The sequence below is a fragment of the Anopheles maculipalpis genome, chromosome X (assembly GCF_943734695.1).
Source record: "Anopheles maculipalpis chromosome X, idAnoMacuDA_375_x, whole genome shotgun sequence".
Lineage (NCBI taxonomy): Eukaryota > Metazoa > Arthropoda > Insecta > Diptera > Culicidae > Anopheles > Anopheles maculipalpis.
This window is the reverse complement of record NC_064870.1, coordinates 4,087,670-4,115,623: the sequence shown is the minus strand read 5'-3', so window position 1 is coordinate 4,115,623 and position 27,954 is coordinate 4,087,670. Positions and strand designations below refer to the sequence as shown.

At 48.7% G+C, this 27,954-nt stretch overlaps 3 protein-coding genes across 5 annotated transcripts in view; 2 read left to right on the top strand and 1 right to left on the bottom strand.

The window, feature by feature from the left end:
- Positions 1-27,954, bottom strand: part of LOC126558897 (V-type proton ATPase subunit d) — a 401,974-nt gene that overhangs the window by 707 nt on the left and 373,313 nt on the right. The gene's annotated exons all lie outside the window — the stretch shown is intronic.
- The window catches only part of LOC126556704 (negative elongation factor D-like), a 173,106-nt gene that overhangs the window by 59,472 nt on the left and 85,680 nt on the right, over positions 1-27,954 (top strand). The gene's annotated exons all lie outside the window — the stretch shown is intronic.
- Positions 324-26,239, top strand: LOC126559607 (E3 ubiquitin-protein ligase Ubr3). Its single transcript, XM_050215814.1, has 9 exons — positions 324-612; positions 7,540-8,691; positions 8,778-9,013; positions 9,095-9,250; positions 19,540-24,664; positions 24,884-25,563; positions 25,660-25,791; positions 25,889-26,028; positions 26,116-26,239. Exons 1-9 carry the CDS (start codon positions 324-326, stop codon positions 26,231-26,233), a joined length of 8,028 nt encoding a protein of 2,675 aa, XP_050071771.1. The 3' UTR covers positions 26,234-26,239.

Here is a 27,954-nt window from a genome sequence, read left to right as displayed (position 1 = left end):
CCCGGGAGAAAAATGAACGCCACCGGCATCAGCAACAGCCGCGCTGGTAGTGATAGCAAAGGACAAATGTCTGCTAGTGGTAGGGACGCCAGCCACAGCGATCAACACGATCAACCGAAACGCAGCGTGCGGTTCACGCGAACAGGCCTCGTTGGCGAGCTGCTAGATCGTGGCCGAGCCAATGACTGGATGAGGCTCTAAGTCCCTCAGTTAAACAAGTAAGCACCAAGAAGGTAGCCCAAACGGGGGGAGGAGAGCGGGGCGGAGAAGAAGCAGAGAAACGTCGGTACGAAAACGGTTTGTACGGTACGGGGCAGCGCGCGATGGCTGACGGAAGCAAAGCCGAAGATGGCACTAGTGCCAGCAGTACGGATGGGTCCTCGCCGTCCGCACGCAGAACGCTGTCGGTGGCTCGGCTCAAGGAAAAGGGTAAGAAGCTTGCATCGGCCCACATCCACCGGGAGCTGGCCGTGAATGGTACGTCGGACAGTTTGGATCGGCTGCTGGATGATCTACTGTCGCCGGACACACCGATATCGAACAGCGAGAATATTGAGTGGTGTCGATGGCTGGTCGCTGGTGGCAGAACGCCGACCGAGTTCGCTTCCATCGGTAAGTGTGAAAAGTTGATTATTTGTTCCGGTTAAGATCTGTTAGACATCTGTGAAGCATTCCCTCGTTTGAATATTAAGAGTCCTATTTATTACTTCGATCCTTCCTATTCTATAACTTCGATCCTCTTGAACCTGTGCAGGCGCGAATAAGGTGGGATCGTTATCAAATTCTAGGGATTATCAGTCTGATAAATTTAGCTGATTGCGAGATTATTTCGGAAGGTGCGAGGCTTCGGAAGGCTACATCTTCCTCAACGATTCATTTATGATAACACCAACTCCAATAGCTCTAAGGTTGAAGTATTAATCTCTTATTGTAGACGAAGTAAGGAATTTTCTTGAAACATCTAACTGAAGGCCAACCACGCGTGAGGAATCCTTTCTTGCTCTTTAGTCTCTAGGCACAGAGTTAACCTTTTCTTTGCCTTGGTTTGGTTTGGTTTGCAATTTCAATTTCAATTTGTATTCCCGCGGAGCTCGGGTTTGATCTTTTTCGCTACGCATAGTCATACTATGCAGATGATGTTTCTCCTCACAAAATTTGCAAGTTAATGTCAACGATAAAAGGGGTGCAAACCATTAATATGCCTGGGTACATATACCCGGAGGGTCCAACGTTTTTTGATCTCTTGGCGTGTTTGTGTCCTTGAGAAATTCTTCCCTAAAAAGCGAAAGACATCGCGCATCTAGACATTTGCTTGCGCGAGGTAGTTCGAGCCGTTCGTTACATTTACTCTTCGCTAGCGAAGTTACCACGTGCATTATGATTTAATTTCACCAAGAACGATGGCTAAAACAGCGCTCCCCTGCACCAGCTGTGCGTCTGGTGGCTGTTCAGTCAGACTCAATAATATTTTGCCATTGCATAAGTAGCACGTGTGCGCGCACCGGTGGCTGATAATGGCCGGTAATAAAAATAGGCGTTAAACATTTAAATGTGCGCTGTCTGGAAGAATCTGCAGGCGAAGGAATAAAAACAAGCGCTCGTGTAAAACGCCGTTTACGATAGTTTTACTATCGACAGGATCATAAAAGTGCATCCATTACCACCACGGGTCATTTACGGTGCTCTGTGTACCAGGTTCGCCTTTTACCATTCACGTGCACTAAGAAGCGTCAGTTTTATTGCTTTTACCTAGTGACACACATGATCCGAGTTATTGGTTTACACAAATAGGGTGCAAGATTTTATGTGCTTTGCCTTATTCTTGGGGGTTCTTCCAATGTTCGCGGGACCGGATTTGGCGTCGGCAGTGAAAAATGGCGCGAAAAGAAATCCTACCAGATCCAGATCAGGATCTCTCTCTCTGGTATTGTGTGAAGCGAAAACACACGCAAAGAATGAAGGCAAAGAAAGTGAGAATGGACAAGATTTTGATGAACGTTTCATAAAAAAAAGAACGAAGCATGATGGTGTAAGATAGTGCGAAAAGGAACGAACGGGAGGAGCACACGTGCAACACGGAGAGAGCCCTTTTTATTCGCCTCAATTGCATCATCGTACGCCGTGAAGCAGGATGCTGTGAGGCATCTTGATGAGGGACCGTGATCGTAATTTCATTTTCTTCGCGATCACCGATCACCGAGCTACCGCCTGAAGACGAACGGAAGAAGCACACAAAGCAATGGTTAGAGCAAAAATGAGAGAACGAAATATCTGAGAAGCTGCTCTGATCTGATCTCATGCCACCGTCGCGAAGCCTGAAGATGTCTGCAGAAGTAAGGATTATCTCGCATTCGCTCGGCTTGTATGCTCATCGCCAAAATATGTTGTACGTTTTGTTTCAAGGCCATCGGTAGGAAAACCTGGCGAGGGGGCAACGAGTTTTGTTCACCTTAGCATTCAACACCCTTACACGTGTTTTTTTGTTGCTGTTGTTGTGTTCGCTCTATGGGTTTGTCCGTTGCCAGCATCCGGCAGCCAGTTGGTGGTTGTCGTATTCACGGTCCGGTTTTGTTAGAATCAATTCGTTATAGGCATTTTAAAACATTGTATAAAATTTGTTATGCTATTTGTGAGGACCTAATGTTTTCCGCTAAAATGTCTTGGGAATGTGAGCAAACAGGTCTTATCACCGATTTATGAAACTTTAACGATGCTATAGCCAACGTGACCAACCTTGGTCCTCTGGCAAAGAAATATCGCAAAACGCGACTGAACTCCCTTGGACGACTTTGTTTATCTAAGAGGGCATGGTTTTGGTTTCGTCACAGTCTGAAACTTCAGCAGCAGTACTGGATAATTCAAGCGTGTATAATTCCGCTTGGCTGAATAAAACTTCTCACAAACTGCTCGTTGATTTAGAGGACCGGTGGCAGGACGGCGACAGCGTACCGCCGATCTTCACACCGCGGGGAACTGGGGTTCAAATCCAATGCGTTATCGTGTTCCCCCGTAGTGTGGACTTGTGACTATCCAACTTATTGTGGTGTCAATAAGCAAAAGTCATTAAACTAGCTCGGTAGGAAGGTCCTCTGGCAAAGAAGAGCACGTGATGCTGCATTTACAACCATCCAGAACCGTCCGCAAGTTAGAATGCTCCAAAAAATTCTATTAGAATACACCCAAGCGTTTTGGATTACGGAACTCGCACATGAAGACGTTGGGAATTTGATGCGGTATTGGAGCGTAAAGACGGCAGACCAAACGTTGTTCGACGGGTCGGATAGTTGGCCGCGAAAACAGATAAAGCTCTATGCATTAATTGCTACATTGGTACTTGGTATTCTACATGACGAAACTTGGCACGGCAATGTCAGTATCAGGTATATCACACGCTTCGGATTTGTTCTGCAGCTATGTCTAGCGTTTCGGTCCCTCCGAATTTCGTCAACTAGGCACGTAGTTGAATATCTCGTTGGTAACACAGATCGGAGTCTTCCTCGGGGACCATCCAGAATTTGCTAGGCAGACTGTTGTGCTCCTGTGACCTGTTGAGTTGATGACGTCAATACGTCGCGTTGCGAAAGTGATGATGCTGCATCCACTTTCGCTCAGTTTTAGTTCACATTCAGGCTTCGACCAAAACACCTCACGGAAACAGATGATCACCTCTTTCGCGAAGCAGTAAAAACACACACCCTCAGCCCTCTGCAGATGTCTTGCTGCTGGTGGTGGTGGTGGTGGTGTAATCTTAGTCGCGCGACTAGTCGGGATGAGCCTGCCCTGGTGAGAGGTGTTGCAGGTGCTAAGTGAGAAGAGTTCGTCGCCTTCCAGAGTTCGTTCACTGTCATTGTCAAGGTCGTCGATCGGATGAAAGTGACGTCGTCAGCAGTGTGTCTTCGTCATCAACATCATCACCGCTGAGCGGTTCAACCACGTTTTTGTGTGTTTCCTCTTTGCCTCTCTCTGCCTTTCTATCTCTCTCTATCTCTCCTCTTTCGCCCCTCCCTCACGGCCGGAAAACTGCCATTGAACCATGCATATCCCATTCCACGTTTCGGTGACTGGAAGCCACACGAGCAAAGCGGGTGCGGGTTCTTCTCCCCTTTTAAGACTTCTTTGGAGATCGATGAACTTTCGCGTGGTGGCGCTGATGGGAACCCTGGGAGCGTGGCATCAGGGAGAGCATAATACTTCAAGAAATCTTACTACTGCTCCTCAAAATGACGCGAGTCTCTCTTTATCTCGTTCTCTCTCACACACAGATTCATATTTTATTTTGTTTTATTTTTTTCGTTTGTGCCAAAAAATGCCATTCAGCAGCATCCCTGATAATAATACCCAATCGCCTTTTATTACTGGTACGACCTCGCAATAATTCACTGTAGATTCATTCGTCGGCACTATGAGAGCATAATGTTTTAAAACAATTTTTATTTGTCCATTTTTTTACTTAACATCATATCAGCAAAACTAATGAAACACTTTCAGAAAACAAATCCATTGAAAAAGGCATGAATTGAGCTAGTTGGAGAAAAAAGAGAACAAAAACGCACGCATCGAGCAAGGCGTCAATGAACCCTCAAAATAATACACATACACACTACGCATGTGTTTCCCGTACCCGTGTGTTTCCCTTCGCATGCTACGGTATCGCATATGGTGGAATGCGATGTTAGTAGTGTATGTGTGTTGGTGTGCGCGTAAGTTGCGCGAAGAAAGAGGTGTAAAAGAGGAATAGGAAGAGAAACGTCGCGGAACCTGTGCGCGCTTCGTTGAGTGCACACCGGACCATAAGATGCGGATATATACATGTATGAACTGGGACTGGGCATAGCGAGCGGAAGCTGACAGGAGGGGCGCCTGTATAGGCGAGAAGTGAACGAAACATCGTGGGCCTTAGACCACCAGAAAGGCTTATACCCACCCGTCCATGTCAATGAACCACCCAAAGAGGGGGAGTTGTGGTGGGGTGGGGTTCCCATCCACCGTGTAACAACAACGCGGCGCGTAGAAGTAGAAGAGGCGAAGTATCCGATCATGTGGTTTAGGTAAAACTAAGCTCTAGCCGAGACCTCCATTTGTGGAATAGCTGTGTGCGATCTTGCCCAACAACACAACACGGTGAACCGGTGGTGTCTGCTAGGGAGAGCGAAATAACGATAGTCAATGTTTTGTGCTGAGCTCCCCGTGCCTATTGGTAGTTAAGACAGTGGAATGTTTGAGGGATCTTCGGCTTCACATGGTTCCAGCGAGTGCGGTACAAAGCACGGTAGCGCAATAGATCAGCAATAATCCCGATGTATACACACACACACACACACATGGTCGCACGCGCGGTTGTGGGATGGTGTGTGAATAGGCACGGCATAGACCAGCCCATACAACGATTGAGAATGGTCTCAATGCATAGTTTGGTAAGGTCTAATCTCAAGGAGAATGTCCTAGATGCGTTTTGGCGCGAGGGATTTGCATCACTTTTGGTGGGCGACGTCCTGTGGCGATAATGCTGCAGCTAGTGTAACCCCGATTGGAAGCATGTTAGGCACCATATGTGTAGAGTAAAATTCCGTTTCACCTTCAAGCGAGAGAGCAAGGGAAAAAGATAGGCTGATTATTGGTTAACAACCTCATGACAGATGTTTTTCAATACTAGATGCTCAATGTCAGCAAGTAATACTACTAATGGAGGGGGGGGAGGGGTCTTTGATGACCTAAGCAAGTTGTTTTTAGTTTTGCTATCATCCAGTATTGTGTATGATTTAAAGACAGGCTAAATTAGTCGCTGCCAAATGCGTTTGCTATTTGTTGAGCACAAATCCATCCAAACGCATCTTATTACGCTTACCGAGCGGAATTTCCTGTCAAATAAAAAAAGTGATAGAAAAATTCCGCAAATATGCCTGTCATGCAATATTTCTTGGCTTAAAAACCTACTTAATATCATGTAGTTGGATGGTCAGTTCTCAATCAGTTCGGAGGAACAGGTCCTGATGTTATTAGCACGGATCCTGGGACGGCCTGATATGGGTTTCATCAGGCTTTGTAAAGCAATTTGATGGTTTTGCATATTAGTTCTTACCATAATTAAAAAAAAAAAACTTTACAAAATTTTGTCCACAAAAAGTACCATAGTGCTTTGCGCTGGTGTTCGTGTAGGGCTTCTTTGATGGCGTTGAGTTACGGTTTTTTTTTTTGAATGGGACGAATGAACCGAAGGGATGAATCGTAGTAACGATTGCGAGTGAACTCGTGGCATAAATCCTTACAAATACACACACATCCACACGAGTTGCCATGGTGAACGGCTGATGTTTGACAGCTATTGAACATTATGAATGACTTTTTTAGATTTTTGTTGTTGTTTTTGCTTATTTCTAATGTGTGGTTTTCGTGGCATATTTCGGACCACACTAGAGCCCATCACATCGCTCTAAGTGGAAAGGGATTTCATTTAAGATTTTTAATTTAATTAACGCTGTTGCCTGTTATTGGAGGCAACAGCGACGTCAGTCTTCACACGGCAGGACCGGGCTTCAAATCCCATCACCCCATCATGACCAACTGTGGACAGATATCGTTGTAATATATTGCGCAAAATCGCACCAGGCATAATCAAATGCGATCATTTCCTACTGTTTCGATTGGGTCCACGCATCAACCCTCTCGATTTTGTCGTGGCTGTTGGAATGTGGGTGCTTCTGCTTCTGCTGCTGCTTGCTAACATAGCAAATTTCTATATTTAGCATACTGCGCGACATCATCAAGATCTTAGGTTCATTTCTTGCCGAACCGGAACTGGTAGGGTGGCGGCGGTGGATGGTGGTTAGTCAAACAACAATCATCACGCTTCCGTACGTGGTTTATAGGGTGGGATAGTTTAAAACCGCACGATGACCTAATGGAAAGAGAAAGCATGTCGTTGTTTAAGAAAACAGCTTGGAATGCATGACAGTTTTGTTTTACTATTCAAAGTTGTCACGCGACGCGAATAATCTCGTTCTCGTTGCTAATGTTTAACCTCGATAACCTCTCCCAACAAAGTGTCCCTGTTATCAGTAGCAATTATGGGCCCAGCTATAATTATGTTTGTGTTGTGTTTCAATTCATGAGGAACGGAAATTTCACTTTAAGTTTGGGAAAATCCAGGCGATAAGAGAAGATCTGAAATAGAAAACAAAACTTTAATGTGTGTTCACCTTTGCCACTTGAAGCAGCATGATCAGTACTAGCTCGGAAGGTATTTGCAATCATGGTCCTACCGGACCACCCCAAATCCTAAGCCCAAACTGTTGCACTCGGGAACAATACCGCATGTAAGGATCCGCCGTTGGTGGATCGCGGTTTCAGCCAACTCTTCATTGAGTTCCACCATTGGAGCATTTCAAAGAGTTGTATCAAACATTGAAATGTACTTAATTTGACACCACTAGCTACAAGCAGATATTAGCCGATCTTAACTGGGAACATTATCATTGAAGAATTTGCCGTTAATATCCGATACACTAATCCGAACCCGTCTGTCATTCCGTATCTTTTCAGTCCGCGCGTACGACAACCATGCCAAATGTGGTCTAGTGTGGATACCGCACGTGGTCGCCTACCGTTGCCGGACGTGTGGCATCTCACCGTGCATGTCGATCTGTCGCGATTGCTTCAAGCGGGGCAACCATCGGAACCACGACTTCAACATGTTTCTGTCGCAAGCGGGCGGTGCCTGCGACTGTGGCGATACGTCCGTAATGAAGGCGGAAGGGTTCTGCAGCGATCATGGGCTAAACAACTGCCAGAACAAAGCACCGGTGCCGGACGATTTGATGCTGGTGGCGGAAGCGATGATGCCACGGCTAATACTGCGCATGCTGCTACACTTTCGCGAGTACAGTGCGACCAATCTCGATTCGGCCGACTGTAGGCGTACGGCAGAATACTGCAACGAGTACTGCGCAATGCTAATGGAGTTTAACAATATGGGCGAACTGATGCGGCGTGTTATGACGCGTACGCTGATTGATCGGAGCGTGTACCAGAGGCCGCACGATCAGCCGTATCCGTCCACCCGGTACACGATGTACCTACGCGACGGGTGGCTACGGTACGAGGAAGCGTTACGCCAGTTTCCAGCGCCCGAACCACCGCCGTACTATGCACATCTGGCAGCGCTCGGCAGTACGATCGTGCACGAAACGCTGCTGGAGGAGTTTATCTTCTGGACGTTCAAGTACGAGTTTCAGCAGCAGATTGTGTGCTTCCTGCTGAACATGCTGCCGGATCAGGACTACAAGGAACATTTGACGCGCACGTTCGTGATGCACTACTGCCGCATACCGAGCGTGCTGGAGATGTCGAGCGATCCGGACACGCTCAGCAATCGGGTGGTGCATATGAGCGTGCAGCTCTTCTCCAACGAAAGCCTCGCGCTCAAGATGGTGGAAGAGCTGTCGCTGTTGCACGTGATGATCATCAGCCTGCAGCAGATGATGTCCAAAATATTGACACCGCACACGCTGCACACGCCGGAACACAACTTCCATTACGTGGTGGACTGTGCCGAGCGCGTTATGAAGGAACACTGCTACTGGCCACTCGTGTCCGACTTTAATAACGTGCTGTCACACGAATCGGTTGCGCTCGTTTTTCTCAAGGATGACGATCTCATCGACATGTGGTTCCAGTTCCTATCGATGCTGCAAGGTAAGGGAAGCATGCGATACTTACTGCTCCCCTCATTGCAGACTCTCACTGTTTCTATCATCTTTTCTCCCGCCCCTTCTCGACAGGAATGAATGTTAACATTCGCGAAATCATCAGCCATGTAGAGTACGAGTCGAGTTCCTACTATGCCGCGTTCAGCTGTGAGCTGGAGGCGAGTGCCTATCCGATGTGGTCGATCATCTCACACCTGCAAGAGCCGTCCCATGCGCCGCTAGCGAAAAAGATTATGATGTACTGCGTGAACTATTTGCAGGATTGGCTCGACGCGATTAACTTCTATCGGCAGCCTAGGTTTGAAAAGGTAACTATTCGAACAATTCGGTAGCTTTCGCCTACCTTGGGATAGCGTTCACATTTCACATTTATGTTTGATGTTCCACAGGGCGAAATGTACCGCGCATCGTTTCACTTTCCCCTACATCGCTATCTAGCGGCATTCATCTGCCAGGCGGTAAAAACAATGGGGATGTCACTGAATGACATCCTGCCGTCGGCGGACCTGTTACCGAAGCTAATGATGCATCCACTACGTGTACAGGTTAGTGCTGGAATTACTCATTTAGGATATTATGCTATTCGGAAACGTGAAAACTTATGCCAGAAAACAAACATACCAAATTTCTGATATTCTTTTGTGGCTTAAAGACCTTCTAAGGTCACACCGGCGTACTAGACTCTAATGGTGTAGTAGACTTCTATACAACAAGTAGTTGGATCACTAGCCACACTTCTAAATAATGTTTTTCTCATTCCGATAGAATGGCCGGGCCGTATTGCTTTCAACTATTTTACATATTAAATCTCCTTTCACATTAGTTGCGATACATTTCCTCCTCCTCCTCCTCCTGGGTGTGTCAGAGTTATCGATCATCCCGTAATTCATGAGAGAAGTCCTGTCCATCGCGAAGGCCCATAACCAAATCCCAAAAATGTTTGATATTACATGTTAGGAATTTTATTTTATTTACTCGATATCGGATTTAAATTCACATTTTGGTATACGGAGCGCAATGGTATGCGCTGGATTCGATAAATGATTACATTTTTTCCCCCTATTTTGCAACCGGTATGCTCTCCAGTCTAGAAATCTTCAGCAGAGCAAAACAATCTTAGTTCTCAATAAGTATCCAAATCGTAATATTGCTGGTAATTGCTTCGCTTGCAGAAATTGAACCGCTCCACGTCACAAACGGTTTCCCAAGCAGTAGTTTTTACTTCCCATCGAAAACAAAACTGAGTCAGGCAGTTGTTCTAGACTAGTCGAAGCTGCGCTTGTCCATTTGTCGCGCTTCCTCTTTTAACAATTCCATCGAGGGTACCTGAATGTGCGGTCCGAAGTCGTACGTGAAAACCTTAGGCGCAACGAAACCACCGTACTTCGGGATGCCTTTGTGCATCAGTCCCGCACCGGACAGTGGGGATGGGCGCACCGTGTACACTGGCTGTGCGTCCAGGAACGGGATGGTCGTTTGGGCCGCATCCGCACGTCCACCGGATGGGCCGAAGCGCAGATATTGGCCGCTGGTAGAGTCGGGCGTTGATTTGGCGGGCGCTAGCGTTGGTACGTCCATGTAGCGTAGCGGGATTTCCGTCCTACAGGAAGGGAAGCGCGTGAATCAGTGTGAAATTCGTAGAAAAAAAAATTGCTAGCGTTCCTTACCGGGTTGTTTCCTCATTGCCAATCCAGATGCTTTTGTTTATATCGACCAATGTGCCGGACGTGAAGTTCATCTCGGTCATGCGAATTTCAAGGTTCAAATGGGACCCGAGCATACGGAAGCGTACACCAGTCAGCACGTACCCGGGATGTACGTGTACGTCATCCAGATCGATCGCACGCCGATCGTACGAGAGTGTGTGATAGTCGCGCCCGTCACGTACACCTTTATCCGTGTGGCTGAACGGTTTCGCTACTACCCATTCAAGCGTGTCGTTAGCGATGTCACCACCCGGCAGCAGCTGCCCTTGCTGCACAATCAGATGCAACATCTGTCTACGCTTCACAAACCGTAATCCCGTCACGACACTTTAAGATGTGAAAGAGAGAGAGAGAGAGAGAAAATGTTTTGTAAGTTTGCACACACAGAGCAATGTAGAAAAAAAAACAGGACGCCATTTTACCGATTCTGCTCAATGTCCGAGACGGATTCGCGCAGGCTAATGTAACGGTCGGAATGGCGGCCAGCGTCATCGCACAGACAGAAGCAGTAGCTACAGTGCCAGAACAGCCAGCGCCACCAAGAATCGACCTTGCTCGTGCCGCGCGGACAGTGCTGTTTGCGGCCACGTATTTCACCATTTTCGTACTCGATGTACTCGTACCGCCGCTGGCTACCGGCTGCCGCTGGACAGATCAACATATCGGAATCGATGTACTCGCAGTCGTAGATACGCCCGGCACATTTGGGCTGTTTCGAGCAGAACAGCTCCTTGTAGCACTGATGCTGCTCGTGACCGTACTGATAGTGGCTGCACGTTTCCCGACACGTGTTGTCCGTGTTCATGTCCACCTCGTTCTCGATGTAACCCTGCAGCAGACGGGTGAACTGTACGTAGGTGGTGTTTTCTCGGTGTGTACCACGTTCCGGATCGCAGCGCCAGTATTCGCCGCTCGTCTGACGCATAACGCTTTGCATGAGCTGCTGGGCACGGGCTATACGTGTTTGGAGTTCGTCGCGGCGCGCCTGTGACTCTTTGGTGAAGTTACCTGGTGAAGAGAGCGGGAAAGAAGTTAGTGTCCTGCTTTTTATTTGCACAACTATAATGTTGAGAGAGCTTGAGTTGGGGGTTTGTCACTACTTCTTCTTAGATTGCTCGATGGGACGCAAGTCGATACCCCGGGTCCGTCAGCAGTCTTTCTAGTTTCTTGCCGTTACCTTTGCCTTGCACCTTCAGCAACGCGTAGGAGAACTGCATCATGATGTAACCCTTCAGTTCGGTCATTGCGATTGATTCGTACAGCATATAGATCATCTGTTGCGGTGACAAACCGAAGCTACAGATAACACTGCCCGCCGCCTTTAGATAGGGAAGAAATGGGAGAAAAAAAGGCGAAAAAACATGTCCAAGAATTAGAAAAAACAGGCAAATAGTAAACCGTGTGCTGTTAACGAGAAGTACTAGAATTTTCAAACACAATCAGTACCATGCTGGCCCGGTAATACACTGCCTGCCGAACCATTATGTTGTAGATTTCTTCCAGCTGCTGCTGGATGGGTTGCCGTTTGTCGAAGAGAATCGTTTCCGCAAGATCGACCGTTAACAGACGCAGATCCTCACCGGCACTGCTGTGTCCGTGTTGTTCGCTCGCCTCCAGGTCGGCCTGCTCCGCGAACCGGGGTGCCTTTTCGCGCAGAAACGCGTACACCACCTCGAACAGTTTGTTCACGGTGAGCAGGTTCTGCTCCAGCAGGTTCCATTCGGCCAACCGGCCCAGCAGCCGGTAGTCACCCTCATCTTCGGGCGAGAGCTCCGTCTCGGCGAAGCGCAAATAAATGTCGACCAGTTCGCGCATTACTGTTGCCCGCTGGTGAGTTGCGTCCTGCTCGAGCTGATTATCGACGGCATCGATCTGATTGACGATCGTCCAGGTACGGCGCTCTAGCTGTAGGTAGCGTTCGCGTAGCGCATCGATCGGGCTAGCGCCCTGCAGCTTGCGTGCTTTGGAGGACGACGTTGCATGAGCTGGAGCTGCCTGCTGGAGGCAGACGAGCAGCAGTGCCAGCAGCACCACTGTTAGGGGTGAACCCCTCGCCATACTACACTGTCCCGGGAGCGCGAATGCGATCAGAGCGTTGACCAATTACGAGAAGGTTCGTGGATTTAGCTATCCGTCACTAGAACGTTGCACTGTAATGGGGGAGATGTACCACACACGCGTGGTGCAACTTTAATGTACTGATGACAGATTGAACGCTAACACCAGACTAGAGTTCGCTCTGCCTGTCAGCTTCACCCTTGTGCTGCTACCGTACTTCAATTTCCCTGTTCTCTTTGTTTGATGCATATATCCGATACATTGGGTTTTTCTCTCCCTCACGTCATCAGTAAATCGCGCATGTCATAGCACTATCCCGTGCCGATAGCTATAGCTGCACACTTTGTCAAGGCTATATGCTATATGTGAAGGGCGCATACTTCGCGACGATCATCACAGTTGTTATTGCCATCAGCTGTGAGAGAGATCGTAAAAGAAAAAAAAAAAAGGTTGACCTTGACGAGCGTGTCATAAACAAGGGCTCACAACTCCATAAATGTGGTCCATAAATGTGTATGGACATTCGCAGCCTCAGCAGAGATGTACGATTGCTTCACAACACCATCTTTCATGCCTTATAAAGGTGAAAGCGAAACACCTATCCCCCGTGGGTCGTTAAACGACGATCGTAACTTTATCGTAAATGGGCTTGTGCCTTTTTTTTTTTGTTGTTCCGCTGGGCCCGGAGGGTCACAGGTTGTTGACATTAAACCGTGAATGAAACCGAGACAAGCGAAGGATACATCCGGTATCCCTTCCGCGGTGTGATTGACCGTAGCTTTGACCGTTTAACGGAGGGGCTACCGTTAAGGGATGAAGTATGTGCCACGCATCTAGGGTAAGCGATGACTCACGCCACTTACTAACGCGTGGCGCGCGGGCGGGTGGGCCATATGTATGTGAGAGCAAACAAACTGAAACAAAACAAAGGAGAAACAAACAAGCCCACTTATTCAATTCAAAACCTCCTCCCCGGTGTAGGATGACGGGAGAGGAGTACACACACACACACACATACGATGCGACATTTGGAGAGCATTCGGCGATTTTGTTGTTGTTGCTGCCTAACTGATTTCAAACCGTTTGCGATGGTAGTAGTCTTCCAGTCCCTTGCGGGAAATGGGCGAAATATTCAAATCACAACGTTGGAGCTCTTGTTGGTGCCAACCGATGCGAGATCCAAGCGAGGTGGCAAATCAGTGGAAGTACAAGAAGTTCCATAATTGCCTCGGGTGGAGTAATAGGTGGTATTCCTTTCGGGGGTAGAATTGCGCCGTGACCCGCGCACAGATTCGTAGCGTTTTCTCTTTTTTCGTCCATGTTTGATTTCTGGTTTGATTGCTGCCGTTGATTGTCTTAGGATATATGGGTGTTGAGCGCGACGGGTGATCTTTAGACAACTTCATAAATAAACTCTCCCGCATTACGTACGCATGTGTGTTGGTTATCATAAGCTGTCAACCAATAAAATAAACAATAACCTCCCTCGGCACGAGTAGAGTTTTGCTGCGTTCTGATTTGCTGCACAAAAACAACCCGCGCGCTAGGCCAGCTTGGAAATGGCGGACTTCGCGGACCACAAAGCTCGCGCCGTGGTGAAATACGAAAAATCGATACGAATCGCGAGTATGATGGTGGTTTAAATAAATAGTGAACCACACACACACACGCATCACGACTGGTAGCGTGTGTTTCCTTGGTGGAAGATTTTATTGGACAGCAATTGGACACAATGTGTGACTGATATTTTTTTGTGGCCTCTGTTGCTGCTGGTTGTTTTTGCTGACAAATGTGAAATCGTTAGAACAAACATCAAACAGCAGCACCACCACATGGTGAAGGATTACAAAGCAGGGAGAACGCCATTTTTTTTCCGTTTCAATCGTCAGAAGCCACTGATGGGGTGCAGCAACAGTCAGCAGCTGTTGCTACAGAATGACAGAAAAAAAGCACAGAACAGAACAACCCCTATGCTGTTCTGTGTGCCGATTGAATTGCTCAGGCTTTTTCACGTTGGCAGTTGTGTTTAGGTTTTTGCGCACAAAACTTCTTGCACGAGAACGATTGAGAGAGAGAGAGAGGAAAGTGCACCAGTTTTTAAGTCGCCGAAAAGGACACCCCCGTAACACTTGGAACCAAGCCACGCGAACCTCGTTACCACAAAGTTATGTCGACAAGACGATACGACGCGCCGTGTACGCACTCGCGCACTGTCACTCACTGAATAATGGCGGCGTACTGCCAAACCCCCGGTATATGCCATACGCGCTGGAACGGCAAACACCGTCGCCCCCGTCCAAACCGTGATGGCCTGTGGTTGATGATGAACATTTGCCCTGTCCCGTTTTATCGCGCGACCGTATGTTTCTCTTTCCAATGCGTTTAATACCCTGCTACTGCTGCTGCTGCGGTGCCTGAAGAGATCGTGCGAGAGCCGCAAAGGGTCTCACCGGGCCAGCGGAACGATCGACCCGAGTGAGGGGGTGAGCGAGTGTGTGTGTTTGTGTGTGCGTGCGACCATTTATGAGCGCATTCACACAACCCCGCACAGTGGTCTCTTGTGTAGGTCTTTGGAGGACATCTAGCGGTGTCGGCAAAGTTAGGTTATGTGAGCCAGCAATTCTCGGCACATTTGCGTCTCTACCTGAGGACTTCTCAACCACTGTTTTTGCTTCTACGTAGCTCTTCGCGACAGAAGAGACGAATAAAGTCTAATGACTCTAAAGCAGACGTGTCAATAATAAGGTGTGTGAACCGCATGGCGTCTCGTAAGGTGTTTCGAAATATAGTTTTTTTGGATTAAAATTTGATTAAAAAAAATGAAGGGTCTTATAGCAAAAACCAGGTCCGCCATTTTTTCACATGTGTTTAACTTCACTGCTTCAAAAGTTCTCCAAGCTAACCAAACCAACATTTCTAGCAATGTTCTCCACAATAGTTGGTGCGACTAGTTTTTGTCGACGGTAGTATCGTCTGGGAGTTCACAAGTTGTGGTTGAGGTTAGTACTATTCACGCGCTAATTATGTTAACTGTTTCAAAGTGCTTTCAATTTCTCGTCTAGCAACAAACGTGCCAACTTCAATCACACTGCACTGCGTGTGAATCTTCCCAGCCATTAGGCTGCTGTGTATTCCATAGCACACACTATCGATAAGAGCCATATTGGTGTCGGTTTGTGGGCAACGAGATGTGAGAGTGAAATGCACTACTGTGGAAGACGAGATCACCGTAGTGTAAACACTGTGCGTGTTTCTTCCGAAGTCCAATCATTTTCTTTTCTCGCCACACTATCGGCCCATTTGCAAATGGTGAGCCACTTCCGCCATTTTGCTTATGCGAAACAAAACATGGAGTAATGGGGGTGGTATATGTTCGCATGGGAAGCAATCAGGAAGGAAGTGGAGCACACCATGCACCATTGCACCATAATAGTTGCACAGTTGTGTCCTTGGTGGGACCGTTTTTTTGTTGTTTCGTTTTTAAAGTCAAGAATTATCATCTTAATAAGGTCCGACACTATGCCGCGCTTCGAAGGTAGGCTAATGTAATGCAGAGGGAATGTTAGATATAATCTTGAAGAAAGAAAAAAATCACCAACGAACCAAGAATCTACTACGACGAATTTTTGCACACAAATCCACCTACCGCATTTAGTTGGGCGAAGATATCGCGTCCACCAGGCGGGACCAGCACCAGATTGCTTCCCGTCACGATCATCTCAAGCTCGTCCAGCAGCTCGATCACACTGTTCGTCCTACTAACGTCGATCGTGGCCTCGGCGAATTGGGTAAGGGTAAGGTTCTCGAAACCCGCGTCAGCATTCAGCATTGCGTTCATTTTCGAGTCCCGTCGCTCGATCAGCCGCACTATCGCATATATCCGCTCGAGCCGATCGGTGAACCGGTTTCGGTTGCTGACATCCTCGATCGCATCTTGAGTGCGTCGCCCTATGATTTCTGTCAACTGAAGATCGAAAAGCACCCCCGGTATCAGTCAGCCACACGGCCGTTATGAGCTCCACGTGCGAAGGTTCAAACTTACGGTTATGTGGGACGCACTCAGCTCATGCGACAGTGCGTTGATTTGCCGCATGGTGCGGAGTTTGCTGTCAAAATTGAATGGTTGATTTGTATCGGAGTCTAGGATGCCTGCCTCCAGCACGATTCGGAGCAACAATTTGGACGCGACGTTCAGTACGATCATAGCCGGGCTGGACAATGCTACCGACTCGAGGCCCAACGTTCTGGGCCATCCCACCAGCAGGAGCACCAGCACCGGCACCGCTACGAACGATCGCATATCGGAAATGGATGCACCAGTGAGGTCCTTTCTCTTCTCGTTCCCTCGTCCCGACTGTGCGCCGGGCGTTGATTGAGCGGGGCCCTTCTTATGCTGAGTGAGTTATGTGATTTCTAACTACGGATTGTCGCCAGCAGCAGCAGCATCAATTGGGACAAATTGGTTGATCGGACCCACAGGGTACAGGAGCCGCACAGTACTTATGCGGGCGGTGCTAATGACGCCGGCAAAGCACACCGCATTCCCTCACACACATCACACTAATGGCGTTTTTCCCTTTCCACAAAGCACATCACAACACACTGTCAATATATTTCAAACCACTCTGTACGATCTTGTTTCGAACGTTACCCCCCGAACACGCTTGTCTGGATGCCGAATTACGTAGAGAGTGGCCTCCACTACCTGCAAGTTGTGGAACGCGCGCTGGGTGGAAATTTCGATTTCGTTAAAAGACGAACCTCGTTCTCTCTCTCTGCCGTGTTCGCGGACCGGATCCACCCGTTCGCTTTGCAGGTTTGCGAGAGAATGCAGGCCTTACCCGATCAACGGCGAATAGGAAGGGTGCGTTTTGCCGCGTTGCGAATGTGTGTGCGTGTGCCGTGGTTCCCTTAATGCTCGGAGAGGTGCATGTAGGGGGTAGAGAATGTTGTTCACTCGGTCGCTCCTAACCACGGTGGTGGTGGGTTTTCTTTCAGAGCTTCATCTGCATGAATGAAACGGGTTTGAGTCTCTGAGAACACATTCGATTCTCTACTGTCTACGAAAAGAAAGAGTAGGTAATGGTATTTGTGCTAGCACATCACCCCCTAATGCTAAAGATCGATCGCTGGGTCTCACAAAAAGAAAGGCTTATGCTGTTACTTTATATTCCATAGTCCAAATCTGCTCACTTGAATGACTCATGTCGCATTCTCCAAGTAGTCCAAAAAATGCTTTTTTAGATATAGTCTTCTAAGCTTACAGTTCACTCTTTGACTTTTAAAATCATAGGCGTTATCCAGGCTTAAGAGTCCAGAATTCGTAGACTTTATGTACTCGCAGCAAATTAATTAGGTCTAACGACAAATGTTCAATCCGAATGGGATTTAGCTGTGTTGATGGAAATTGGTGCCGTTACCACCAATACCACCACCCCTACCAAACAGTACCAAATTTAAATTTGCGATCTTTCAAAATTCCGAGAAATGATAAGACTTGCCTATGGAATGAAGAGTTCTGGGCGTAAATCATTACCAAATGATCATATGTAGTCTTTCATTTGCCGCAGAAGAAACAAACAGTGATACTGAAAGCACTACAATGACCTCCGCTTTGATAACAAGCGTATTTTTAAACGCCAATGGAAACGGATACATGGGTTTTTACAACTTTTGGGGAACTAGAATGACCAGAATTCCGCTAGTGCATCATTGAACGCATTAGGTATAGTGCAAGAGATACCCGTTAAGGTTGGATGTGGTTGAAGTACCAGTGAATCAATTTTTGTTGTTGATATTTGCCGTCTGACATAATGGCAGGACACGGTATCCGAATAATTATTTTTAAAAACACACGTCTAACACAGGGCTTGATGGTAGTGGGGACAGTGGTGCCGGTCTACACGCCGGGACTAGTAGCAGGAGGACTGACGATCCAACTGCGTGATGTATCAACAATTCTAGTAAGCCCAACGATGGCCGGCGTAATAGGTCGCTAAGCCAAGAAGAAGAAGAAGAACTCATAAAAAATCCTGGTGACTACCAAATTCAAGTTCTCAAATATGCCCAGTGAAACGCATGACAAATTAAACCGTTGTGTGTAATAGTAGGGTGCCTCACAACAGTTAAGAATTGTCAGTCGAAAAATGGCACCACCAGTCAACCTGTTTCTGGTCGGGGTACGATCTATGTTTATTAGTCAGAATGTTGGAAAGTGCATTCCATCCGCCGTTATTTGCAACATTAGTAATCGAGCATGTATGCGCTATGAGAGATGAGTCAACCGTCGGACGACAATGTTTTTTTTTTACGTCTTTTGTTCATCACGCCACAAGGAAACAATTCGAGACAATGAGTTGTAAACGTACGCGCTGCTAGCCGTACCATTTGGAGCGTTATGTTACTGGTCTACGGTTGATTCCGTCCGCTCTTTCTTACCCGTATTCCTACCGTCTTCCAAATGCAAAAAAAAAATAAAATGGCGGTATGACATTACGAACAAATTTTGTTGTCCAAGCGGGTTTGGCAAATGCACCAACAAGTGGAAAAGGGTGAAAGTAAGGGTTGGCTTTTTGTTTATCCGTCTATGCTTAAGCTTTGCAGGGGCCGCGTGCTCAAAATAAGGTTTATGCCGGCTAAACGGGGCAAGACATTGTAGGTCAACTGATTTGAAGGTTATAAGCGTATGTGTAGCGAAGACAATGAAAATGTAGCAAAAATAAAAAATTTTCTACATAATTTGAAGCCCGGCGGTGAAGGCGACAGCGGCACACGGCCAAACCAGGGTGCAAGTCTGGATCGTTCCCCCATAGTTAGGATTGACGGAGTTACCGAGTAGATCAGAGAAAAGTTTTGTAAAGTTTCTTGAAGTATGAGGTTTTTGAGATAGTAATTTGGATATTGATAAGCTAGTGAAAATCAATACGAACTTATGTACAAGCTTAATAGATGATTCAATCAATGTTTCGTGTCATTTAGAGTTTCTCTCAGAGCTAGAGAAACAACAGCATCTGTGTCTTATAGCTCCGCAAAACTAACTGACTCTTTGTCTTTGCTGTCACTCTTTGCAGAGCCTTTTCTACGAGATCCTGTCGGGCGTGTGGGTACGCAACGGGCTGCAGATCAAAGGGCAGGCGATGACGTACATCCAGGCCAACTTCTGCAACTCGATGGTGGACATGGACCTGTTCTTCCTGCAGATCTGTGCAACGCAACTACCACCGAATCTCTTCGTCAGCGAGTGCATTATGATGTTCGGCGTTGAAGATTGGCTGGGCATGAGCGTATTGAGCACACCGCCCGAGATGGAGCAAGACTCGATGCTAGAGGGCTTGCTAACGTTTCTGGCTACCCTTATTACGTCACGCATCAATCTCGGCAACGACGAAACGACGCAGTGTGTGATCGAGATCAGTGCACTGCTTGCAACCGGTGACAAAACGCACAGCCAGCTGCTGGAGTTGATGCCGGAGCGGAGCGGTAATGCGCATACGCGCAACTTCGAGCGATACCTGAAGGAGCTGTCGATCTATCGGCCACCACCGGTCGGTTCGGAGAATCTGGAGCAGGGATTGTTTATGCCGGTACCGGCAGTGTGGGAGCGACACTACGATCCACTGCATGTGCTGCTCCGAGCGGTACATCGACGCGACTTCCAAAACTCGCTCGACCGGTTCGGTGCGTACGTGAAGCAGGTGGGAAAGATGCCACGCAGCGGCAATCTGTGGCCACCGTTTCGTTTGCCTGGGTCGTGCGGTCCGGCGTACAGTGATCCGGGTGCGATTCTCGGTTCGCGCATCCTGCACGCTACCATCCTCGCCATCTTTTACCGGGCAGTGCACAAACATAACGTGTCGGAGCATATGCTGGCGCTGGCTGTGTTTCTGCTCGAGATGGCCGTTTGTAATGCGGGTGCGGTGGGTGGCGAAGCTGCGACGAGTCGCTCCACGGTGGGTGATAGTGCGGCGACTAGCAAGAGCCTCGAGGAGCAGTCTGGTTCGATTGGTGGTGGTGGTGGTGGTGGGGTCAGTGAAACGGTGCCAGATCTGTTGAACTGCTATCCGAGCAATTGCTTGAGCGATAATCTGAAGATGACGGTTAAACGTATCTCACTGTTGCCGGCAATGCGTCGGTCACCCGTTTCCTACCGTCCGCTGGATGGTTCGCCGCCATTTGACAGTGACGTCGAGTGGGATCTATCCGAGGACGAAACGCTTATGATGATCGGTAGCAATGCCGAGGGTGAAACGGGTACGGTAGCAACGACAACAACGGGTGCTGGGAGTGGAGAACGAGTTGGAGGGACAGCTGCTGGTGGTGCATCGGGGCCCGGGTCTGAGCTGGTACCTTCGCGAGGCATCGGTAATGTTGAGGTGGTACCGATGACACAGGACCTTTCGCATCTGGCGAACAACAGCATGATGTTTCCAGTCCGACGTCCGGCCATTCACGCACCACCGTCCAGTACTGCAACGACAGCAGTGACCGCCACCTCAACCACCACGCAGATGGTGGTGGAAGAGGAGGAAGACGACTTAGACGATGATGAGCTGGAGCGGGAGCGGGGAACGACAACGGGAGCGAGTGTTGGTGGGTCTGAGATAGCTTTAAGGCGACGGCCGTGGCATCTGCTGCAGCGGCTACTCGGCCGGCAGCAAGCTGGTGGTCCGGCGACAGACCAGCAAGACGAAGACATGCCGGCGTACCACGTAATGGATGCGGATGGGGACGTAGTGGTAGAGGAGGCGGAAGAGCATCAGCCGAGTGAACTGTTGGCGATACGTGCTCGCTACCTAATGCTCGAGCGGCGTCGCAGTAGCGTTGGTAACGCGAACGTAGTCCAGCCGGCCGACGTTGATGACTACATCGACGACGAGGAGGACGAAGACGATGACGATGAGGAGGAGGATGAGGACGGTAATAACGAAATTGTAATCAGCAGGCCGGAAGGGGTGGAGAACGGTGGGAACGACACCCGGCAGCGACGGCGCGCAGTGAATGAAGAAGATGAAGCTGCAGACATTGCCGATATTCAATCGATTGTGCCACGTGCTTTGCTGGTAGGAGGACGCTCCCGTTCACTACAGCTTGGACGTCGCCCGCGACAAGATGGAAGTCCGCTGCATCACCATCACCACCATCACCATCATCACCATCATCATCCGTCGTCCGGTGCAAGTGTAGGTCCAGGTGCGCTTATCCGAACCAGCGTTCCACCCAGGGCGACCGAGTTCATCGTAGAGGAGGCTGGCGATGAAGTGCAAGGTACGGGAGTTTCTGGAACATCAACGACTGACGTTGAGCTAATGATACGGCACGAGTTTGTGCCGGTAGCGGGGACTGGTGCGGGTGAGATGACAGGACAGGAAATTGCCATCCCGCAACAGCGTGCCCTAACGCCTCCCGTCTTCGGTAGTACTTCTGGAGGTGGAGGAGCTGTCACTGGTCCTGCCGCAGGCGGTACAGCGACAGACCCCAGTAGTGGAATGCTGCTGCCGTTCAACAGGGTAGTAACGCCATCTACCGTTACTGCAGCCGGGACGGCTGCAAGTGGAAGCTTGAGCGTGATGCCACAGCAACCGAATCAGCTGCAGAACTACTATCACGCTAATCAGCACCTTCACCATCACCATCATCATCGTCATCATCACCATCACCACCACCATCATAATCATCTCGCCGCAGCAACAGCAGGCACGGTTGGGGTAGGTAACACTGCAGGATCCGGCGGACAGCAGCAAAGTCCACAGTCTCTGCAGCAACAAACACCTCGCCACTACCATCGAAGTCTACAGCCGGCAGGATCTGGTCACACACAAATGGGGGCCAGTGGTGCAAGTGGTGGTGCTGGTGGGGGTGCAGGCCCCACTAGAGCTGGGCCTGGAGGTGGTCAAACAAACTGGACGCGCTTTAAGCGACGTAACCTGATGACTAATCTTCGACAGCACGGTGCTGGCAACTCGGTCGGTACGACTGGCTGTGAGATGACAACGCGTGAGGGCGCCGGTATCGGTGCCGGTGGGCGGGAAGGATCCAACGATAGTGATACGCTCGTGCTGGAGGAATCGATCATCTCGCTGCTGTTGAAGCTGCACTCTCAGCTCAGCGGTGCTCTGGATAGTTTTTCATTGGACGACGAAACTGAGGATGAGCTGACGGGCAGCAGTAGTGGTGGGGTAGGATCGACCAGCAGCAGCAGCCAACAGGCAACGGGTTCCTTCTCCACAACCAGCCATCCGGGTGATGATGAGCATGCCAAAATGGATCTAGACGAAGACGAGGGTGTCGCACCATCTGCCGGTGGTAGTAATAGTAGTAATAATAGCAGTAGTAGTAGTAGAGGTCATCAAACTAGTCAACAGAAGGGCACTTCTGCTGCACACGAGCAACAGCAGCAGAAGCGTTCACACTGTCAGGGGGGACGCATCTCGGACTCACGCATCGGTGACGGTCCATTCTTTATCGGCAATCTGCTGCGCAAGATCGCTGCACTGGACGAAACGTGTGCCGTGCGGATCGAACAGATACGGGCGGAACTGTGGCCGAACCAAAGAGAGCGCCAGGCGGAGCAAAAGGCACGCGAAGCCCGGGAAAAGGAGGAACGCACCAAACGCGCCAAGGAGCGGCAGAAGAAAATGATGGAAGAGTTTGCCAACCGGCAGAAGCGCTTTATGCTGCTCGCGATGGCATCGATGGGTGGTGATGGTTCGTCGTCGGGCATGGACTTTGGTATGGATGGGGATGAGGAGCAGGATGGTGAGGCAGCGGCGGCACGTGTTGCTGCGGAAAGGCGTGCTGCCGAAGAACAGCAAGCGGAAGCGTTACGCGAGAAGGAGTATGACTGCATCATTTGTAACACGTCCGGTCCGAGCACGGAGACGAACCCGATCGGGTTGGTGGTATTGGTCGAATCGAGCAGTGTAGTCGGACATCGAAGAATCCGGTCCGAGCGTTTAGCGTTACCGCTGAGCAAAGAGGATTTGGCACGCCTAAGCGAGAGCGTAACGCTGGCGAGCGAGTTCAACAGACGCATCGAGCTGCTGCAGTGGAAGTTTGGCCAAACGTCCTGGTTTTTGTCGCACAACATTGGCTGGGAAGGTGGCGTACACATTCAATCGTGCGGTCACCATGTGCATCTGTCCTGTCAGGACGCTTACCTGAAGTCACTGCATACGCCGCGCAGCCCCAACAACCTGAACGTGGAGTTGGGTGAATTCTTCTGTCCGGTGTGTCGTCAGCTAGCGAACTCTGTGCTGCCGCTCAGCCCTGCCCTGGATCGACCGGCGCCTCTAATACGTACACCGACGCCACCGCACCGTGCCCTGGTGCTGGAACTAATACAGCTGTTTCAGGAAAGCAAGCGTGCTCCGATGGCGACCAAGTTCTGTGAGGCGATGGGTCGCGCCATGGGCAATATTACCGCCTGCACGCAGCGCAACATCAAGCGATACCCGGTGACGTTGCAGAGTTTGTTCTCATTCGTACTGTCGATTGCACGTACCAACCTGGAGGCGGAAGTGATACAGCGCGGCGGTTCCCTGTGCAGCACAGAAGACATACGGTACAAACCTAAGCGTGACTGTATCGTACCGTTGCTCCACGTGCTATCGCTACACGTCCGACTGATGATCAACGACGATTGGCCGATACGGTTTAAGGTGGGTGATGATTGGCCGTGGCACTCCTGGTCTCGGTTGGCCGGTATACAGCTTGCCTACGGTTGTGACGATGTTGAGGTAGGCGTGGAAGCGAACGAGGAATCGGTGGAAAGGTTAGCGATGGTACCGGTACGGAAGGCGGGCGGTAGTGTTGAGGACAACGTCGACGACGAAGAAGACGAGGAGGATGAGGAAGAGGAAGAGGAGGAGGATGGGAACCAGAAGGATAGAAAGCAGCTTGGAAGAATACCGGCAAGTATTCGTGGAATGTTGTTACCACCACCGCCGGCAGATTCCGGTGAGGATGGCACAGAACTACTTGGTTCCTCGCCAGCATCATCCGGCACTGCAGCGCCCACGGTGGGTGGAGCAGCAACAGCAGCAGCAGCAACAGGTACATCAGCCTCTCCAAAGACGACGACAACGACAGCTGCTACGAGTACAATCGTGGACACGGAAACCATTCCCGATCTGATCAGCGATCCGACCGCCCTTATGCTTAAGTTCATTCTGCTGGCACCACTCCATCTCGATCAAGGTGAGTTGTAGTTAATAGGGGTATCTTTGGTCGAGGTACACACGACGAGGTAAACAAGTAAATATGATTTTGTAGTGCACATTTATCGTTGGTCGAGTATATTGGACAACATGGTTTAAAATCGTCTGTTCTTCAGATAAAAATATTTGTTCTTATTGCACATCAAAATTGTCATACCCTTTATTGTTCTAATTTATACACTCCTCTCTATTATTGCAGCCTACTTTACCTGCATCGTGAAGGTGATGTACAACTTGCTGTACTATCAGATCGTACTACAGCTTTGCACCCACCTGACGGATGAGGAATGCGATGAAATCCTTGCGCGGTACGGTCCAACAGCCCAGCCACCGCCACAGCTGGTACGCGAGCGTGGCGTCATGCACATCGGCGTCGCCATGGCGTTCGTGTTAAGTCAGCTCGATCGCTGCAGACACATCCGCAGCGATAGCATACTGATGGGTGAAATTGGTGGAAGTCGCGACGGTATCGAACCGTCCACCGGGGACACGGGCAACGCCAAACGCCTTAATCTTGACGCGTTTGAGAAACGTTTGCAACGGTTGTGTTTACCGTTTTTGCGCGTCGCTGCCCTACTCCGGCATCATATCTATCGAGCGGAGATACCGGAAATTGCAGGCCCCCAGCTAGAGTTTGCCCGGCTCGTCTATTTTCTCGAGCTCGTAACAGTGTCGATGGACTGGGACAAGTTCAATGCAAGCAGAGCGTTATGCTTTCTGGCCGGTACGGAACTGTCGCTGCCGAAGAATTGGTGCGATCAGCTGCGCAACCTACGCCCGACGTACGAATCGACCCGTTCGCTAATCGTCCAGCAGCACATTGAGTGGCGTCAGCCGAAGTTGCTCGGGTTGCCGCGTGAATACGAACGGTTGTTTACGGTAAGTGCCGGCAACGTGTTACTCTGAGGTTTTTTTGTAATAAGTAGTAAACCATATGCCATATATTTATCTTTACTCGCACACATACATACACAGTATTACCACGAGCAACCGTGCCAGAAGTGTCAGAACGTACCGAAGGAAAGCTCCATCTGTCTGCTGTGTGGTACGATCGTGTGTATCAAGCAAACCTGCTGCAAGGAAATGGATTGCTGTGAAGCAGTACGGGTAAGTGATGAGTGTGCTGAAGAATTTATAATATATTTAAAAACAATAAATTTAAATTGAATATCCTTTTGCTAAATGTTTCTACTTTCTCTTTTAGCACTCAATCAGTTGCGGTGGAGGGACGGGCATTTTCCTCGTGATCACCTCGACGTACATCATCATCATTCGGGGCCATCGGGCTTGCCTGTGGGGTTCGCTTTACCTGGATGATTACGACGAGGAAGATAGAGATTTGAAGTAAGTGTGGTGCACTTGTTCTCTCTAGAGCAAGTCATCTAGTGCGAGCGATTCAGTATGAAACTTTTGTTTCCTTTTTATTTGCAGACGCGGCAAACCATTGTATCTGAGCGAAGATCGGTTCAACCTGCTTGAATCGCAGTGGCTATCGCATCGGTTCGCTCACACCAAGCATAACTGGGTTTGGCATAGAGATTCGCTGTAAACAGCGTTGGCTGTGTGCTATTGTTGCGCTCACCAAACATCGATATTAGATAGACTTCGCCTGTTGAAGATGTGCAAACACAAAGGAGCAAACAAATTCATTCAAACCGAGGAGAAGAAAAAACGGTCGGTCAGAACATGTTTGGTAGCCGACATTCACGATGTACTGAAGAATGGTTGTTGCGATCGTTGTGTGGATGTACCCTTATTGACAAAGACTGCCAATTATGACACTATTGAGGCAACTTTGTACAGACAAATCCCTTAGTAGTGGCTATTAAAGCTATTTTGTCAATAGGGCCGTTTTGTGATATTTTTTCTACAAACCTCACCAAGGAACGAATTTCGCGCTTACGAACAAGCGAGTGATCGTGAGAGAACGCTAGGGAAGCATTATTTTACGTTTACCTAGCTATTACCATGTAATGAAAGGATACGATCATTGCTCTCCTGTATGATGGGCGGACGATGCCATTAGAGTCTGACCTAACTGGACACCTTGCTGTCCGGACTCGAGTTGCTCTGTCCAGTACAATATGCATGTTTCTGAGCATGAGAAATGCGAGAGAAAAAAAGATAAAGAGGGAAAGAAAGTGAAGACGATTGCAAATGGCCGAATCGCCGAAAAAAAATGGTGGTATTTTGTGACAAAATTGTGATACATATACTCTATTTTACCAGTACGCCTCCCAAGAAACGGCCACCGTTGGGGTTTCTCCATCGGCTGAATTTTCTTTCCTGTCTCACACACACCTATTCACACACACAAACACTTTCTAATTCCTATCTATGCGCACACTTTTCCCACACCTTACCCCAGCAGACAATCCACCCTTTTCCCATCCATTCCTTAGCCGTTTATAAATGACGCCAGGCGTGTGTGTGCGTTTTTCTACATATGTGCTCATTTCCCGATCCGACAGTGTACACTCACTGGTTATCGTTTCCTTTATTATATTTGTTATTGATTGTTTTTTCTTGCAAGGAAGTGTTTGCTAGTGTTTATTAAACAATTGTACATGCTCGCCGTCGAGGCAACTTCGCTGCATAAAAACATATTCGTATCTGTCTGTAGGTATATGTAGGTGCATATATGGTAGCATTATATATGCGCTGTATATGTTAGATAGTTAGCTATAATTAGGAACTGATGAAAAGAAAGCGACAGAGAAAGGGAAAGGAGAGGGCGGATGTATGTGTGTGTGCGTTTTGATTAAAGCTGGACAGAGGGAAACGCAGACAAAGAAATGGTGGAAAAAAGAAATTATTGCAACGGTTGTTGCAATCGAATATGAATGGCTGATATTAACCCTTGTTCCTGGTGTACTAGAATCAATACACACATATACATGCACATATATTAAATCCGCTCTATGACTCTCATATATAGCGCTAGGTATATTATTCAATTGAACTCTTCGTATACAATTAAGCGTATCTGTATTGCTGCAAAACGATGCAAATGTTGATATTTGAATTGCTATTCTCCTTTAACGCTCCTCCTGCTCATCTGCTACACAAATAGTAAAACAATTCACACCTTGTGTGCGATACACATACCGATGCACATGTTCATGTTTGGCTGTTTGGCTGTTGAATGGTAAATGTTACAGATTCGAGGTTCCATGTAATGCCGTCTAGTACTGAAATTGTATGTGCGAGTGTGTGTATGTGTGTGATGTCACTCCACCTTTACTAAACTTGGCTCCTGGGTGATCCTGG